Source organism: Protomyctophum bolini, assembly GCF_963924005.1.
Source record: "Protomyctophum bolini genome assembly, chromosome: 3".
In the NCBI taxonomy this organism is placed as follows: domain Eukaryota; kingdom Metazoa; phylum Chordata; class Actinopteri; order Myctophiformes; family Myctophidae; genus Protomyctophum; species Protomyctophum bolini.
The window spans coordinates 48,162,512-48,182,723 of NC_137864.1; the positions used below are offsets into that span (position 1 = coordinate 48,162,512).

Here is a 20,212-nt window from a genome sequence, read left to right on the forward strand (position 1 = left end):
GATGCCTATGCATGTTATTCTGCGGTGCACAATCTCTTTTTTCCTTTTAGTCGATGACGTTGTCAGAAAGAGGCTCACTTTCAAATATTGTGTGTGTGCGTGTGTGTGTGTGTGTGCGTGTGCGTGTGCGTGTGCGCGTGTGCGTGTGCGTGTGCGTGTGTGAGTGTGTGTGTGTGTGTGTGTGTGTGTGTGTGTGTGTGTGTGTGTGTGTGTGTGTGTGTGTGTGTGTGTGTGCCTGTGTGCATACTGGTATTTATTTCTCTAATCTGGCAGTAAGAAAGATTATACTGGCTCTTATTGTTCCAAGGTAATTGTAATTTCCACAATATCCACATAATACCTTTTTCGACATTGCTAACTGTCAGTGATTGATTGTAAACTTTCATACAGTAACCAGTTTGAACAAGCAAACTGGTTACTTTAGACCAGGGATGAGTGGCAGTGTGTCTCAATAAGCCGATCCATCCCATGTTTTCAGCTTTAAAGATTATTTTAACAACATTGAAACAAGACTAACGAAAGTCATCACCCATTTTCACTCAAACAGACAAACAATGATAATAGATGTATTATTTTTTTTCTTCATTGTTTTTCATGATGTCAAAATCTGGCACATGCACATGTATAAAAAAAATCATAATGTGAAATATAATACCTATGCATTATGTACAAACATTGAGTGCTTTGTGCAATTGTGTACAGATTATGATCATGTGTTGATAAATGTACATAATGTAACGTGTAAATGTGCACAAAAACATACAAACAAAACATATCATCCAATTCATGAAATTAAAACAAATACACAAACATTTTAAATCAACCAACTCTGCCTTATTTAATACTTTGTCCCACTGTGGTCAAAACACGAGGGTTGAATTTACTAGCAAATAGTATCGTAAAAAGATGTGTGCAATCATTTGTTATCATTTACCTCAGTGATTGGGATCACTGACGTGACAATGATTTCTAAAGAGGGTCAATACGAAACCTGTTTTCTCAAGGTGTTCTCTTAATTGGCATGTCTGATTGAAAATTTCCCATGGTAAAAATTGTCTATTTGGCACACATTCTTGTTCAATGATACACTTGTAGAGTGAAGGCCATTCAGTTGCTGTATAATCGTTTGAAACGTAGAAATCATGCAGATAAGCAAAGCATATACCGGTAGCTTTTTGAAGACTTATCTGGTGGTGGAGGCAAGCAAACCAAGCATATAGTTCAACATACAAGGGCTGAGGTGAAAGTTCTAAGAGCTTGAATATATGTAGTGGTCAAACAGTCAATCAAGCTTCTTATTTTCAATCAATTGAATGATACATGTTAGAAGAAACTGCCACAAACTGAAAAAGTATGGTTTCTGTGCCCTAATAACACTCTTGTCACCATTTAATAATAATTGGCTATAAAAATGTTTCTTGTGAAAATGTTCACCCTGTAATTTTCTCTCTATTCACAAAAATGTAAATCATGCTGAAAGGAGAGATTTGATTACATTTAAACCATAAATAATAATGTAAATACAGACTCAATGACCTCCCAGCTGAAAAGTTACAGCTTTGCCTCTGAAAGTGGCAGGAATATTGCTTCACTTCCAATATTAATGTTGTATGTATGCTGTTTTTTAAATAAGTCTTAGAACTAAAAGTTCAGCTCTTTTAAGTGAATACAATTTGTAAACCAAATGAAAGCACAATAGTATGGTACTGCAAGACAGAACGTTGCCTAGTAAGAAGAGAAATCACCATTCATTCACATTCAAAATCACAAACATTCCCGTTTCCCATCGTATTATAGATCAGAGCCAGCATAAGTGTACTTAAATCCTTCCGAAATTAGTTAATCTACAGTCTCACAAAGCATTGCATCGGTTGGGGAGGGGGGTATTCTCCAATGTTATACTATTGTTTTTGTTTTCCTCTCTACTTCTCTAAGTGGTTATTTTCTAAATCTGCAAGGCAAACAATTGGGACCAGCTCTCATCCTTAATGTAGATCATTGAACATTCAATGATAGAAGATCATGTGAAGTATTAAAGCCAAACTGATCATGGTGTTTATATATATATATATATTGTGGAGTTTCACTGGGGGACCGCCAGCCAGGTAAGAGCCACCGCAGCAGAGAGAGACAGACAGAGGGAGGCAGCGTGCGGCGACCGCTGCCCTCTCTTGTGTCTTTGTTTGGGTCAGATGCTACAATATAGTTATAGTTATAGTTGATATGCATCCTCATTGTTTCAGCAAGGCCCTGCTTTATCCAGCACATTACTGTCTACCTATATGCAGTCTAACTTCTGTCAAACATGTACACACACACACACACGCACACACACACGCACACACACACACACACACACACACCCACACACACACGCACACACACGCAGCCACGCACGCACACACAAGAACACATGCCTCCAGTAGAAATGGGAGAAAGCACGAACACACGTACGTACGTGCAAAGTAGAAATGGGAGAGAGTAGTGAATCCCAACATGATGTTTCACAAATTAGAAGACAAATCCGGAGTAATCAGAGAGGAAACATTTGGAGGTGCAAGTTCTTTCATGCGCACACTATTATACACTATTCCCAACCAATGAGTTGATGAGAAATAGAGAACTGCAAAGAGTGAAGGAAAGAACATAGATGGATTTTGTCAAAATAGTCACAGCAAGAACTGCACAAGGCATCATTCCCTCAAACATACAATCATAATCCATCATCATGACGCAAGTGTGATAAAAAACATATTGAAAGAAAAACACATCAAAAATACAGTTTGTCATAATTTGAGGCACTAGAAAAGAATCAGCTGAAAAATATAGATTGCATTGCACCTTTAGATCACTCAATTAAAGTGGCACAATTTAAGTAAATTGATACAGTAGAGGCCCTCTTAAAGTCAAAATACCAACCCTTTGACTGGCATATGACAATAGCAAAAGGCAGACAATGATCAACTACTGATTGAATCTTGAGATGGTCAGAGAAACCTTTGTCACGGACAATGACGCAATTGGATGGAACTTCAGAATGTTGTCTATTCTCAGGTTTTGCACACAGTAAAATGAAAACCAACAAATGTCAAGGTCGCCATCTAATCTGTGCTTTGACAATTTAACCAACATCAACATGGACCGACTGTGTCATCTCTTTAAGTCTGTGATCATTACTATGGTACATAATGATTGTCACTCACAGTTCCATTTAAGTATCTTTAAAGTGTCTTCCTGCTTTTCTGATAACCAAATGATTTGTTTAAAATCACATTTCCTTGAAAATATATTCCCTTACTATTCTGTCATTTAAATGTATTTGTTTTGCGACCGACAACAGTCTTATTAAAAAGCTGTCTAATGACCAATACAAGTGGTCGAGGAAACATTGTTTGTGCATGACCTGTGCTTACTTTAGCTACTACGCAGACTAAATTCTATCCGGCCCTATTTAATATGTCCCTTTATTCTGAGACTGGCACAAATGAATACTGTATCAAGCCCTCATGTCAAAGCAGAATACACAAATTAATACTGCTTGTAGTCAGTCGCTCAGGGCCGATTCATACTCCTATTTTAGAGCCGAATAAAAGTCTGTTCGGCTCTGTAGAGCCTACAATGTGACGTCATTTGAGGTTCGGGGGGGCGGGTACCGTCCTAAAGTCATCTCTTCGGTGCTACTGCAAATTGCTGACGAGTATGAATCGGCCCTCATTCTACTTTTAGTTCCCTGTTCTATCCATTACGCTCCACTGGCACTTAGAAATTCAGTTTTTTCCTCTGAACTCAGTTAAAATGTTTGATCGAGTTTACAAAAAAGAAATATGGCATAACAATAAGAATTTAACAAATAATTGCATTGAAAAAAAGCAGGGAGTAAGGAACTACACCATTGACCATATTCACACGATGGCCCAATTTTTGCTCTTACATCATATTCTGGGTGAGGTATTCGCCTAGGAAATCCCATCCTGTCGGCTGTCGGGCTAGGGATTTCCCCCCAACTATATGACGTAAGAGAAAATGACCACCATATGAATATGGTCAGTGTTCTGCAGTCTAGGTGTTGTTGGTGGGGTGTTCAAAACATTTTGTTTTGTTCAATAGACATATTTGTTCATTCATTGTTCTAGTCCTGAAGGCACTTAATGACAAAAACATATAAGAAAAAAATATATATATATCAACAACAAATCTCTTCCTTCTCATCCCCTTTGGCCATTTCTCATCTTTGTTTCGCTGTGCTCAACACAGGTCCAAACCACCCCAATTTCCAAGCCACATTCTAATGACAAACACAAAAAACAACATTTATAGCCCTCATAGTTAGTGGCCGCTAATAGACATGGCTTGTGTCCATTAAGAGGAACCTACACCCACTTCCATTCCTACAGCTTCTGGGAAAAAAAGAGCAGCCTCCTCACTCACACTATAAATGAAGGTGATATCTCACCCACACACACACACACACAACCAGACAGTCCTGGTGAGAATGAAGGTGATATCTCACCCCCACACACACACACACAACCAGACAGTCCTGGTGAGACGTGCATTGAGAGACAGCGGTGAGGAGCAGCAGGGGGCGTGACCCGGAGGACGAATCAGAGGCGTGAGTAGAACTCTTCATTGAGCTTCGAAAGCTCATTGACCTCCTCATCAAACTCTTCCTCCTGATGTGCGAGGGGTGCGGGCTGCACCGGGAAGGGGCCGGGCGACTGCGTGGCAGGGGGCTCACGGCGTAGTTCTGGGGGGGCAGGAGAGTGGCGAGGGCGTTGCCGAGCGTCCCTATATCCCTCCTCCTTCTCCGCCGTGTGCTCAGATGAGTCGCGCTCCGGCTGCGCTCCTGAAAGTCCTCCAGCACTGCTTTGGGGTAGGTGTACGTGTGTGGAGGGAGAGGAGGTGGACGATGAAGGAGTGGGAGGAGGGGAGGAGGGAATCTGAGCCGTTGCCTCTGCGGCCGGTTCTGAAGTCTTATTGGCTGGTACGGCCTGCACGGAGGGTGAGGGTCCGACACCGCTGCCCTCCAACAACTGGTCTTGGTTCCCCGATAGGCTTTCCCCAAATTTAGGGTACAGGAAGGTCCTCATTTGCCCCTTTCCCTTCACATTTACGGTACCTCTGTAGTCAAATTCTAAGCCCATGGCACTGAGTGCCGTGTGGCTCTCCTCACTCACCTGCACCCTGCACTCTACGCCCGTGGAGTCCATCCGGCTGGCGATGTTGACCGTGTCTCCCCAGATGTCGTAGAGCAGCTTGGTGGTGCCGATCACCCCGGCGGTCAGCGGCCCGTGGTTGAATCCGATGCGCAGCTTGAAGCCGAAGCCCAGCATGTTCTTGTTGAAGTCGTCCAGGACGCCCATCATCTCCAGGGCAAAGTTGAACAGCGCCATCAGGTGTTCGTGAGGGTCGTGGTCGTCGCAGTTGGCCAGCTGCTGAATGTTCAGGCCCGACGCCGCCATGTAAGTGGCGCCGATGGTCTTGATCTTCTCCACGCTGGTGAACTCGGGTTTGCGCAGTAGCTCGTCGAAGTCGCCGATTAGCTCGTTGAGCACACGGTAGCACTCTTTGCCGCCCTCGTAGCTCTCTTCATAGAACTCACTGAAGTTAACGATGCTGGCGAAGATTACGCCCACATTGTCGTGGTCCTTGGAGTAGCTCTGGGTCAACTGAGAAAACATTAAGATATACAGTAGGTGATTGATTGTGTCACTAAGGAAGACCTTAAACATATTTGTACGCTAAATAATCGCTACTAAAACAAAAACCTAGCATGCTAAATCCTCAAAACAATGTGTGCACGTGAATAATTTGTATTATTATCACATAACCCTTGTGAGATTAACCCATTCTGACCGGGAACCCATTTTGGTGTTATAGCATCATGTTATGCTTTAGCTATTGAAAAATAGCAGATCTACAAGCTCATAGCGCGCCACCGAGTGGCGCGCTACGAGCTTGTAGGTCTGCAATTTTTTGAAAAATCGAAGAACGACTGACATTTTTTTAGAATCTGATCTCAGGTCAGAATGGGTTATAATCAGACCAGTGTGTGTCCAGTGGAAACCTCGTATGAATCTGATCTCAGGTCAGAATAAAACCTTGAGTTGCTCCGCCACGTGGATGGGGATGATGTTGCCCAGCAGCCACTCGGCCTGGTCTCGCATGGTCTGGATCTTGTAGCGGTGCTTGTCAGCCTCCACGTTGCCGTGGTAATGGAGGCGGTAGCTGACCTCAAACTCGCGGTTGAGGAACCAGACCAAGAGAAGGAGCAGGAAGAAGGCCAGGATGGCCTCCGGGAGCAAGAGGTCAAGAGGTCGCAGCAGAGGGTCGTCGTGGCTGGGTTCTGGAGTGGTCAATGCTGAACCATCACTCAGGGCAGTGAAGTTTATAGCGCTGAGGACGTTAACAGGGAAGAGTCAATGAGATAGTTTGTTGATAGAGTGTAAAAAAATAAGAAGCATTGGGCCATTTGGGGATCTGCAAAAAGTTGCAGATCTACAAGCTCTGAGCTCATCTAACATGGCTAAAAGTGTCAAAGTGACACTTTTAGTACGTTTCGTAAACAAATGCAAACAACGCTGATTCTGACCATGTGGTTATCATCAACAGGAAGTTGACATTTATATATAAAAAATGACTACCAGGTTTTGTAATGTTATACATTGTCAGAATCCACTTTGCATGTGCTAAAAGAGTGACTTTGAAACCTATTTCTCCTTTTACTTGCGATGTTTACAAAAGTAAACAGGGAGCCTATGTTGAATCAATGGAGCAGCTATTTTAAGATATCCCACCAATGTTTGGAGTTACATCATCTACCAAAGTAAAGTGTCGTTGCTTTAAGTGATTAAAGGTGCTGTACGTTTTCTTTTAATTATGAGTTAAATAACTATACATTCTGACACTAGTCTACATAGAGTGGTTGTTTAGTAGTAGCAGGGTTCTACCGGTTTCTCCGGCTATTTAGTAAACAGAAAATACATGTTCAGGTCAGGATACCAATGTAATCCAATCAGGAGAGAGAATTCATACACAATTCAGGATGAACCAGTTAAATTAGAACTACCGGTAAGTGAATAAACCAAAAAAAATTAGCAGACAAATTTGTAGCTGCAAAAGTGTAAAATTGAAGGTGATGAAATGATGGGTATTCCCAACCTGAAAATGTATTTTCTGACTAAAAGAGATAGGGGGAGAAACACTTTGGAACCGGAAGGTGTATGAATGTGTTTTTTCCCCCAGATATAAATGGCATTAAATGGGGGTCAGTAGCCCTATGCATGTCAAACTGGGCATCCTTTTCAGGGCAAGGCCTAGTCAAAATATGGCCCTTGAGGAAAATTAATTGGGGCCCATCATCACTTTTGGCGTCCTCACTTTTCTGTCCTTACATTTTTATCTTCACTTTTTAAGCGCTCGGCCAATCAAATCATTGCTATGGGGTACACACACAGACACACAAAGCTGGGCATAGGAGGGGCCTCAAAAAAAGGGGGGTGTGATATTATCAAACATAACTATCAAGCATACAGTATCAGACAGTCTACGTTTCCCAAAAGGAAATGCGTGTAATATTTAACTCAAGCGTGACCAGAAGCAGGGCTAAAAATATAGAAAGCAGAGGTAATTCCCGTCATGCCCCCAGCAATTTAACCTTAAACACATCTTCAGAAACTGAACGGGACAAGGGCTAAAATGTCAAGAAAGAATGGATTTGCCAATCTCTCTCTGCATCAGTAATGTCGCAGTGTGGCTCTAATAAAAAAGAAAAAATTCTGGTCTTGGCTGTGAGTCATTTCTCTGGTGACATTTAGCAGGCGATTACCGCTGCAACATTCTCAGAGTGGGAGAGAAAAGGAGGGGAAGAAAACGCAGAGAGAGCGAGAGAGATGAAAACCCTCGACCCCCATTGACCCCTGAAATGTCACTCATCTATCAAAGCTCTCCGTTTCCACAGAAACACTCACCCAATCGCTGGTGAGCTGTCATTGCCGGAGCTGAAAGAGATGAGAGTGGTGTGAGGTAGCAGACAGACCTGGTTATATAGAATACTCACATACAAAGTGTGTGTGTGTGTGTGTGTGTGTGTGTGTGTGTGTGTGTGTGTGTGTGTGTGTGTGTGTGTGTGTGTGTGTGTGTGTGTGTGTGCGTGTGTGTGCAGAGATGGGCAGTATTTGAAATACATGTATTTGAAATACGTATGAAATACGTATGTATGTATTTCAAATAATCTCTGCGCACGTGCGCCCGTGCATGTGTGTGTGTGTGTGTGTGTGTGTGTGTGTGTGTGTGTGTGTGTGTGTGTTTGAAGATTGGTGTAGAATGGCGTAGTGTCACACCTGTTCCTGTGGAGGGGGCAGTAGAGCAGCAGTAGCAGGATGGCACCTGTAGCAGTGGCGAGGACAGAGCGCATCCAGAAACTCAGCTGACAAAAGTTACAGTACTGGACGATTGCCAGGATAGTGGCACAGCACAGGAACATGGTCACCTGAAGAAAATAAGATTTACTGAGCAAGAATGTATGTACATAACAATAAGAGTAGAGAAATGGCAGGCAATTAACTTTTGTTGTTGTTGTTTGTTTGTTTTTGCTTAGTTAACTCTACCCTTTAAATTTAAATTAATCTATAGTAAGACTGTGTCCCTAGTCATGGAACAGGTGATTATATTTTAACCCATTTTGACCTGAGATCAGATTCTAAAAATGTCTTCTACATCCTGACAGTTTTCTGAAAAAGCTATGTTTCTACGTCAGTCGTTCTTCGATTTTTCAAAAATAGCAGACCTACAAGCTCGTAGCGCGCCACTCGGTGGCGCGGTATGGCATGGCCAATTCATGGTTTCTATGTTATTATTTGTTATTATTAAATTATTTAAAAAAGGCTTTGTAATTAATTGGGTACTGACTGTTACTGGCAGCCAATAAAGATGGGAATAAATGTTTGTGTGAGATGGGTATTCCACCTGCAGATCTTTGTACTTCATCTTTATTCCATCGTCTGGGGAGGGTTTAGAGTCGACAATCCTCCCTCCAACAATCTTTAAGCCACCAGCCCCTTCTTTTCACCTGACAGTGAGGAGTTGCACTAAAGCAGGAATTAACACGCAATCCTTCCCAGTTCTGCTCTCTGCTGTAAACTGTAGGGAGTCACTAGTGTAGTGTAGTGAGTGACAAAGATCACTCTGCCCTGCCAGCGTCCCACCATGTGAAACATTCATTGGACAACCCGGCCAAGCCGGGGGTACCTTGGAGGATTTGATTCCCTACCCTGATGCCCCACCTACCTGCTGAATTTAAACGTAAGTGATTATTAATTAAATAAATAGACAGACTCCTCTAAATCTGTTTTAGTGTGTGGGTTCAATCAGGCATAGCAACTTCTGTTTGTAGAAATCTCCTTCATTTGCAACACTAAACAATTGTGTCTCCAACCAACTCAACTCCTGATGTATGATACTACTGGGAGCGTACCTATGTTCCCCTTTTTTGGGGGGCCGGGTGAGTGGGGAACATAGAACCTGGGGAACATAGAACCTGGGGAACATAGGGATGACCCCATGCTACTACTGGTACTCGTATAACTCACATGTTTTGTTTCCCCAAAATTAACACACATAAAGTAAATAGCTAAATGAACATACATTAAATATATTAAACACCGTCAGATGATAACACTCAAATGCTCACAACAAAGGACAGGGACATAAATGCCCCCCCAAAGCATTATGGGAAGGTATGCTGTTGTGGGTCTAAAAACACAATACAGTTTCACATCCAGTTCTTTTGTTTTTCATTCATAAGCCAGAGGCTGGAAGGGAATAGTCAAACTTAGTTAGTTAGTGAAATGTAACCTTGGCTCAGCATGAATAAATCACAGCACGCAAATGCGAGAATGCAATCTTCTGAAATACCAGATTCAGAGAGGGGAAAACGTCAACATTTTTGGAGCCAAGATCCAAATTGTTGTTTTTCTTCTCCAGTTCCTATCACTGCTAATGCTACGTAATGCGAGTCTACTGGTCTCAATGTCCAAAATAGGGACACCAGGGTGAAAGTGGTTAAATAGACATATTGCCCTTCCTAACCAGGAAACCATTCTGGGAGGTTTGTGTGTTCGTCAACCCTCCCTTAATGACCATTCAGTCAGCATTGTCCTTCTTTTAACTCCACCACCAGCATCCGCGCACGCACGCACGCACGCACGCACGCACACACGCACACACGCACACACGCACACACGCACACACACACACACACACACACACACACACACACACACACACACACACACACACACACACACCCTTTTACCTGGAGGGGCAGGTGGAGGCCGCAGGTAAAGTGTGAGAACACAGAGACAGCAGGGAGGGAAACCAGCACAGCCCCGATCACGTGCCGAGGGATCCAACCAGAGACCACCCTGAGCAGTGAAAAGGTACAGCTCATCACCTCATCCAGATAGAACACCATCCTGGAAGAGAGGAGAGGGGTGTCAGCCCGTGCCTTGTTAGAAGAAAGGTTTTCAGCAAGATAAAAATGGATTACCATGCCCCACCCTTCAGCCTTCACCCACTAAGACCTGAGGCCGAATGACAAATGCCTTCTAAAATCAGTAGTTCTCACACTTTTTCGAACATGTTGTACAAGCTTGCAGCACGCTGTGAGCTTGTATATGCTATTTTTGAGTGTGTGTGTGTGTGTGTGCGTGCGTGCGTGCGTGCGTGCGTGCGTGCGTGCGTGCAGCACGGAATGTGATGATTTGATTGGCTGGGCACGGAATGTGATGTATGATGATAAGAGCGCCCCTCACTTCACACGTGTGATTTTTGAGGGGCCACCGCCACACGTCTCAATTTCTGCCATTGACAATGACAGGAGAAATTAGGTCAAATGTCCGCCAAATATGACGTCAATTTGTGGCGACACAAACATCATGACACAGAACCAAAATAAGCAGCTGCAGGTCCTCCTGACTCTCCACAGTCAACATTCATTGTCCCGATACATATTCTCTTCACACGCACACATGCACTTATGAGCTGCAGAGTTCACACACATTACGCTCTATTTCCTTCTCTCAACCACAGACACATGAAAGTGTACAAATGTAGTTCCATTTGGTTCCATTTGTGCAGTCTCATGGTTGAATTAACAGTTGGTTTTTTTTATGTGTCCTTTCCTTTATGCCTGACCCAACCAGATAATTATGCAACATTAACCCATTTTGGGCGGGAAACCCCTTTTGGTGTTTTAAACATTATGTTATAATTTAGCTATTGAACATTTTTGGATACCGCTATATATTTTTTTTCAGAACGAACGTTTTTAACTCTTTACTTCTGAGGGGTCACTGGAAGAACATATTTTCAGATGGGGGAGGCCAATTACATATAATTTTGGGGTCCTTGACATGAAATATTGAGCACCACTGATACAGAAACATTGGTATTTCAGAAAACTGTCAGGATTTAGAAGACATTTTTAAAATTTCGACGTAGTTATACTGTGTGATGCTGATATATTGTGCAAATACAATGTATTACAATGTCGTCGTCCGTCCCCCCTGTTAGTTCTGTGTGCTAGTGTCCACTCCTCACCGTATGGACAGCACTAGAGAGGCCAGTTCCAGCAGGCCAGCCAGGGGGGCCAGAACCAGGGCGGTAGGTGCCGGGGGGCCCGTGGTGGACGGGCTGACCAGGGCGGGCAGGAAGCAGGCCAGGGTCAGCGCCAAGAAGACGAAACAGCTGAGAAGAACGTCCAGGAAGGAGCTGAAGGTGGTGCTGGCAAACGTCTGCAGAGGCACCTGCCTCTTCACCTGGGCAGAAGACAATAGGACTTCATATAAAACGTATGAAGGCGTAGGATATTATAAGCATTATAGCTTCTTCCTGCTTCTTTTCAAACACACACACACACTGATCAATGTCTATTAGATGTCTATTGACATTTGCTATTGACGATTTGTCTTTGAAAATGGTCTACGGCATTACTTACAGGAGTACAGACGAAGATAACGAAAACAGAAAAAGAAAGAAGATATGGCGGAATAAAAAAGAATAAAAAAGAAAAGGACGAAAAACTGAAAAAAAGAGGGAAAGAGCCGTGGAAGGAGGAGGAGGCAGTATGCCGTGGTAGAGAGGGCGGGGGAGCAGGGTGTTATCAGTATACTGCTTCCTGTGTGCTATTGTCAGCTCAAACAAGTGCCAAAAATATAGGGACCATTTCTGGGGAGAAATAATTGAAAATATTGAAATAGTTTTTTGTATAAAGCATAAAGTTTCTGTTAAGAGTACTAGATAAGGTGAAGGTTATGTTTTTTTTAATTAAGTGAGTTTGAATGATGTGTTCAGTTTGCCCATGTAATGGCACTATTATAACAGCAGGGGGCAGTAACATAGTAAGGTCAATGCAGCCCAAATTAAACCGGCTTACCAATGTCTGTGTGTGGAAGTGTTATGTGTACACATATATGAATGTGTATTGCATATCATGTGTGTGTACACATTTGTTTCTACACACTCACACACAAACCACTCTGCGTATGCTTTTAATTCATTAATGCATGTGCTTTAATTAATGAGGGGAAATCCCCCCATCATCCAATCAATCCTCCATGGTCTGTAATAGGGATTAGGGATTCTCCACATAAAAGATTTGTGCGTGCATGTGGTAGAAAGTAACTGCATTTACTCAAGCACTTAACTTTTATTACTAATATGTATATGTTCATTGCCAATACATTTGTACTTTTACTCATAAAACTCTGAAAGTCCTAAAAACCTTATTATGGCTTTTTGTGTTAATTGTCAGAAATATCCGTTTGTGCTTGATGTTTTTTATTCATTAGACTATAGGTTTTATAACTATGTAGCACTCTGAGACTCCCTGTGAATGAAAAGTTTAATACAATTAAAATGTATTATAATATATGTTTGTTTTTTGTTTTTAATTCTCTAGAGCCGTGTCCAAACTATGGACCTAAGGTGCTATGGGGCAGATGTCACTCCATTGACTTTTTTATTCCCTTCTTCATGAGTTCAAGAGCTCCGATGACTAACTGGTTTTAACCCATTTTGGGGCGGGAACCCCTTTTGGTGTTAGCATTATGTCATGCTTTCGCTATTGAAAAATAGCAGATCTACAAGCTCATAGGGAGTGGCGCGCTACGAGCTTGTAGGTCTGCTATTTTTGCTTTATCAGAAAACTGTCAGGATGTAGAAGACATTTTTAGAATCTGATCTCAGGTCAAAATGGGTTAATTCAGTCTTCATATTCCACATCCTGCTGATTTCAACCTCCAGGTATTTTGACAGCTTCTCTGTGACTTGCACTCAGGTGTTTCTTTCAGGTGGTATTGCCATGTCTATGAGCATATATCTCTTTTCTTTTATCTCTCCGTCAGTGTGGATGGGCATGTCCCGGAGGATGGTGGTGGTGACATCATTATTCTCAGAGACTGGTTTCGGTTGATGTTCGAACCATTTCGTAGACGTCTTGACGTCTTAACCGGAAAATAAATCCCTGTTCATTTTCCTCATAGAATTTTCAGAAAGTATTTATTTAAAGACGTTTACGCCGCGGACAAAGACAACTCTTGTCGTGACAACAAACACAATTTTTCGGGCCAAACAAAGAATTAGAAAGTAGAAAAAAACGGCACGTTACAACACTTTTCTTCTTTGTAATTATTAGTTTGGTCCAAATGATTGTGTGTGTTGTCATGATTTGTCACGACAAGAGTTGGCTTCGTACGACGCTTAAAAATAAATACGTTTTGAAATGTCTATGGGAAAAATGCATTGGGATTCATTTCCTGGGCCTGGCGTCGTCATGAAAGGGGGCGGGACTGCGACGCTCCATGCTGCTGCCTTACTGTGCCTCTCTACAGCATGTACTCAGTGTTAGCCAGTCGATGGTTTCTTCATGTTTTATACAGATTCTGCATTGTGGGTCTGTCTCATATTTGATGATCCGATGGTGGTGATAAGATCTGGTTGTGAGGCTCTGGTCTTGTGCAGCGATTATCAGGCTCTCTCAGTCTCTGCTTTCAGTCCAGTGCTCCTCAGCCTGTCATTCTTTTTTTGGGTACTTCCCATGCCTTTTCCTCCCAGGTCTTCTGCAGTTGTTGCCGGCCAAAGTGTTTTACCTTCTGCTTCACTCGTGTGGCATAGGTGGTAGTCACTTCCTTTTCAGTTGGTGGGATTTCTGGGGCATCAAGCTCTTTCTTAAATTTGGCAGCTTTTTTAGTGATGGAGTAGAACTGACGTTTTACTATTTGGAGGAGTGGATCAGCTGTTTTGGGTGGTGAATCTTCGCCATGGTCAACATTTGTATTATTATTATTATTATTATTATTATTATTATTATGTAGGCCTTTTACTTGTAACAGAGTATATCTACAATGTGGTATTGCAACCTTTACGACCCTGTTTATGTGTGTGCGTATCTGCATGCACGTGTGCATGCATATGGTTGTGTGTGTGTGTGTGTGTGTGTGTGTGTGTGTGTGTGTGTGTGTGTGTGTGTGTGTGAATGTGCATGTGTACCTCCTCCTGGTAGCTGGTGCGGTAGGCAGTCTCCAGGGGCCTTTCTAGGAAGTTGAGGCTGATCTTATTGATGGGAGGCTTGAAGAAGTAGTCTTTCATCAGGCTAGGAATGGAAGGCACAAATAGTATCATATTCATAATAGTAAATATAGTAGCAGTGTTACCAAACACAAGGTTGAGACCTGTTTTTATGGGTCACGATTAAATATCCCCCCCCCCCCCCAAAAAAGAAAAAAAAATAAGTTAAAAAAAACAAAATAATGGATGTATAATAATAATAATAATTATTATTAGTAGTACCGGTAGTATTATACAGTATAAAGACTTGGTGTACCGTATTGATGTTGCAAGTAGGCGTTTGCTAAATCACCTACAGTATGTGAAATTTGTCAATGCCTCTGGACAGAAATTTAATTTAAAGGGACACACCAAATTACCCCCTTTTTTGTTAAATTCTATTACTGATAGATTGCTTGTGTATGCTGGAACACCACAATCTTGGTCATATTTCTAGTAGGTATGTGAGCGTACAAACAAAATCTCCTATCTCCTATCGCCTCCATTGACCTTCACCCGAGGATACGCCATCGGTATCCAAAATGTTCACGCCCGCACAACAGTTCTGCGATAATGGCAATAATCCTTCCGGCTCCCCCTCCCTCTCCACTGTTGTTCTCTCAATTCCCATTTCATTCCATTTGTTAAGCCCCGATTTATACGGCATCGTACGGTATTGCCTCAGGGTGAAAACAGCCGATCTACAAGCTCACAACATTGTGTATGCAATACGTTGTGAGCTTGTAGATCGTGATACTGACACCGGCGTGCGACGGAACATCAATTAAGCATTAGACAGCAGCAGATGGCCATGTCCGACACTTTGGCCCCCAAAAATATATCTAGACAACTACTGACTGGATTGCCGTGAAATTTGGTGTCTAGTTTCATGTTGAATAACGCTACTGACTTTGGTGACCCCATGGTCTTTACTCTAGTCTAGAAGGGGACATGAGAAACAGAGTGCATAACCTCCATGGTCTTTACTCTAGTCTAGAAGGGGACATGAGAAACAGAGTGCATAACCTCCATGGTCTTTACTCTAGTCTAGAAGGGGACATGATAAACAGAGTGCATAACCTCCATGGTCTTTACTCTAGTCTAGAAGGGGACATGAGAAACAGAGTGCATAACCTCCATGGTCTTTACTCTAGTCTAGAAGGGGACATGATAAACAGAGTGCATAACCTCCATGGTCTTTACTCTAGTCTAGAAGGGGACATGATAAACAGAGTGCATAACCTCCATGGTCTTTACTCTAGTCTAGAAGGGGACATGATAAACAGAGTGCATAACCTCCATGGTCTTTACTCTAGTCTAGAAGGGGACATGATAAACAGAGTGCATAACCCCCATGGTCTTTACTCTAGTCTAGAAGGGGACATGATAAACAGAGTGCATAACCTCCATGGTCTTTACTCTAGTCTAGAAGGGGACATGATAAACAGAGTGCATAACCTCCACGGTCTTTACTCTAGTCTAGAAGGGGACATGATAAACAGAGTGCATAACCTCCATGGTCTTTACTCTAGTCTAGAAGGGGACATGATAAACAGAGTGCATAACCTCCACGGTCTTTACTCTAGTCTAGAAGGGGACATGAGAAACATAACTTCCAAACAGATGTGCATAACAAGTACAACACAAAGCGTTTGTAAATGTGTGTCATGGGGCAAAGGAAGAACTGATTCTTTTCATACTGACTGTCAGTCGGCCTTCCATAATCACACGGCCACTTTTATTCCCCAACGTTTTCACAAATGTTAACAATGGGGGCCTTGTTGGGGGTGTTATCGGACTTACTTGGCTCAGTGCCGCCATTTTGCTCGGCTGAAGCCCGGGGCAATGCCCATTTATGCCAGTCTACATGTTTTACATATAGTAAATTAACCCATTTAGGGGCCTGACTAGTCTTCTGAAAGAATATATATTCAAAGATTTCTGCCGCATTTTCACGGGGTTTTTTAAAAATAGCTAAAGTATAACATAATGCTTAGTTAAAACACCAAAAGGGGTTCCCGTCCAGAATGGGTCAATAAATGAAATCCTATTTAACCCATTCTGACCTGAGATCAGATTCATACGAGGTTTCCACTGGACACACACTGGTCTGATGAACCCATTCTGACCTGAGATCAGATTCTAAAAATGTCAGTCGTTCCTTAGATTTAAAAAAAATAGCAGACCTACAAGCTCGTAGCGCGCCACTCGGTGGCGCGTTATGAGCTTGTAGATCTGCTATTTTTCAATAGCTAAAGCATAACATGATGCTAATACCAAAATGGGTTCCCGGTCAGAATGGGTTAAATATTATGTTTTTATTGAATTTTATTATTATTAGAAAATCTTGTTTAACCTTTCCCATAATGGGATGTTGGCAGATTCATGCATGCCAAGTTTTACGACACTTTATGGACTAAACAGACGCACAAGATCACGATGATCTCTTTTTTGGCAAAGAGATCCGGGGCTCCATCTTGCGCCATATCCCTTATCCCGAAACTTATTTGCCATTTTTTACTATTTTAAAATAGTTAAACTAGCCAATCTACATCTACATGTTATGCTATTTGAACTATTTTAAAAGGTTTTTTTAAATAGTGCATGCCATTATTAGTACAAGTATTTTCGATTTGCTGCAGTGTTGGCTGTTGGGGCAGAATGACTGCCGTTGCATTCGTTCAGCCTAGTAGTGTCAATTGGATGTTTTGGTACTCAGGTCAGAGTATCGGGGCCCGGTTCCGAGTACAGAGTACGAGTACTTGAGGGTGGTATAGGCCCGAGTAACTGATACCAGTTATCGGTATCGGAACAACTGACTCATGAACCACGTGAACACTTCGTAATCTGTTTCAATGTGGCTATGAAATCTAATTTACATTACCTTACCTAACTCATTTATTATCAGCTTACTTGTAAATAAGAAATGTAGTGTTTTATTTTCTTTGGTTTGAATGCAGTGCAGTGAAGTTGTAGACGTAAAGGAAAGCCATTTAACTTGTTCAGAATTCTCCAGAGGATTAACTGCCGAAGAATATATGGTCATGTTCACTATTAACACAACATAATAAATTATAGCCTACACACACGCTTCTGCTGTGATGACATGGCAAATACAGGAGCCTGTGTAGGGAGAGGACTGGTGTCTATAACATTTTCTGTTGATACAGGCACAGTATTGAAACAATAGCGACAATGAAGCAGTTATGTGAATAATGCTGGTATGTCAATGTGAATTGGCACACGGAAAGAATAGGGGTTCATTGTAGGCCGTCAAAACATCCACCTAGTCATCGTCAATCAGTATAACAGACAGGCCGTGATGTCATTTCCGAAAAACAGCAATAACAATATTTTTTATAAATGTCACCTCACCTGTCTTCCTTGATAACGTCCACAAAATGGCCGTCGCTCTTCTCTCTGAAGTCCTTGGCGCGCAGCGGGATGAGGGCAGAGTGGTCCATGCCAGCGCCCGCGGCCCCGGCCATGCCCAGGCTGATGCCAGTCCCGGTGCCCGTGCTGGTCTTCTTCTCTTTGTCCTGGAGCATGTCACACAGGGAACTCTGGCTGGCACGCACCGGGTCCTCCAGTGGGGGACTGAGCAGACCATTGAGTGCCCTGGGGCTGTGGCCTGGAACAAACTAGAGAGCCAGGAGCAGGAGGAGGATGAGGAGGAGGAGGAGGAGGAGGAGGAGGAGGAGAAGGAGAAGGAGAAGGAGAAGGAGAAGGAGGAAGAGGAAGAGGAAGAGGAAGAGGAAGAGGAAGAGGAAGAAGAAGATAAAAAGGAGAAGAGGAAAAATAAACAGAGAGACGGAGAAGGGAGGAAGGGTTTGTTGGGTGGAGGGAAAGAGAGGGTCAATGGCAGATACTTGAGAGAGTGTTTACATAGTCAGTGATCAATGCAGTCATGCTGACACTGTGTATGCATGCTGTAGGTCGGTGTGTGTTTTACCTTGGCACTGCCCGTCTTGTGCTCCTCCTGGCAGCCATTAAGTGCAGCAACTTCATCGCTCTGCTCTCCCGCTGGCGACAAAACCACACTACAGGACACACAGGAGGACTGGAGGGAGTATGAAGGAAAGAAAGAGAGAGAGCCCTGGTTGTTAACAAATGAAAGTCATGAGACAAAGAACACATTAAGTCAGTTTGGAAGCTGTCTGAAATACTGGCTGCCCGGCCGTTGCATTCTAGGATGTTCTAGAAAATGTAACCCGTTATTCCCCTTTTTATTCTTTGTTGTACGACAATGTTTTAGCAAAATGTCTACCACCTCACAATGAGCCGCATTGTGACACGTTGTGAGCATGTATATCTGCTGTTTTAGTCCTTTTATATATATATCTCTGCTGTTGGGAAGAAACCGTCCCATCTCCAAAATGTTTTCAGGGGAAATAATTTGTAAGAAGAAAAAAGTGTTGTATCCTGCCTTTTTTCTTCTTCTTTCTAATCATTTGATCAGCCCCAAAACATTTGTTTATTGTCATGATTTGTCACAACTCCATTTGGCTTTGTCCGTGGCGTAAACGTCTTTAAATAAATACTTTTTGAAAAAAGAGGAAAATGAACGGGGAATTATTTTCCGGGTCTCTGGAGGGGGCGGGACTGCGACACTCTATAGCCCATGGCGTGGAAGAGTGATGCGTTGCTGCCTTGAAGTCTCACTTGTGCTGCCGGGGGCCTTGCGGGTAACGGCGGCGACAAAGATCGAGCCCTGAGAGTCCAATGGAGTTAACCCATTCTGACCTGAGATCAGATTCATACGAGGTTTCCACTGGACACACACTGGTCTGATTAACCCATTCTGACCTGAGATCAGATTCTAAAAATGTCAGTCGTTCTTCGATTTTTTTTAAATAGCAGACCTACAAGCTCGTAGCGCGCCACTCGGTGGCGTGCTACGAGCTTGTAGGTCTGCTATTTTTCAATAGCTAAAGCATAACATGATGCTAACACCAAAATGGGTTCCCGTTCAGAATGGGTTAAGAGGTTTTGTCCAAAGCACTTTTTACTACTTTCCATTGGTTAAATATTTTCGAAACAATACCGGTATGCAAAAAAGGGGGGGGGGGGGGGGGGGAACTCCAAAATGGAGTTAGGTGGTTTCTTCCAGACAGCAACGATATACTATAATGCCATGCCTAAAATAAGAGACTCCACGTTGACAGTGGTTAACCAAATAAACCCTAACATCCCAATTCTGGGCATGTCAAATAGGCGAAAAAACACGATGCGGTGTGAGCTTGTAGATCAGCTATTTTCAAGAGATTTGGTGTCAAATAAAATCTAGGTAAATTACTGTACATGAATGCTCCAATTGCTCCATGCACCTAACTTTTGTTAGGTCTCTCTCTCTCTCTCTCTCTCTGTGCAACTTACCACGGCCCCATCTGGAGTTCTTTTGGGAAGCAGGGGCTCAGCGGCCTGTGCTCCCCCAGGAATGAGGTCTGGGGTGTGGGGCCCGGGACAGGAGGGAGGGCTGGCCCCACCACCCGACTGGGAGCATGCACATTGGCCATCATGCTCCACCTGCCTTCCAGAGATTAGGTACGTCTTCAGTCCTGAAAGACAACAAAGTAAAGAAATAAATGCCAGGACATGTATATTC

The 20,212-nt window shown here is 42.9% G+C and overlaps 1 protein-coding gene across 1 annotated transcript in view; it reads right to left on the reverse strand.

Annotated features, from left to right (window-relative positions):
- Positions 1–471: 471 nt before the first annotated feature.
- The window catches only part of LOC308313331 (adenylate cyclase 9), a 48,705-nt gene continuing 28,964 nt past the window's right edge, over positions 472–20,212 (reverse strand). Inside the window, exons 2-11 of the mRNA XM_080760413.1 lie at positions 19,984–20,165; positions 18,560–18,667; positions 17,983–18,248; positions 14,551–14,653; positions 11,602–11,819; positions 10,316–10,475; positions 8,343–8,491; positions 7,971–8,000; positions 6,102–6,396; positions 472–5,669 (exon numbers count right to left, since the gene is read on the reverse strand). Coding sequence (XP_080616539.1) covers positions 4,605–5,669; positions 6,102–6,396; positions 7,971–8,000; positions 8,343–8,491; positions 10,316–10,475; positions 11,602–11,819; positions 14,551–14,653; positions 17,983–18,248; positions 18,560–18,667; positions 19,984–20,165 — 2,576 coding nt within the window. The 3' untranslated portion in view covers positions 472–4,604. The remainder of the gene's footprint in view (positions 5,670–6,101; positions 6,397–7,970; positions 8,001–8,342; positions 8,492–10,315; positions 10,476–11,601; positions 11,820–14,550; positions 14,654–17,982; positions 18,249–18,559; positions 18,668–19,983; positions 20,166–20,212) is intronic.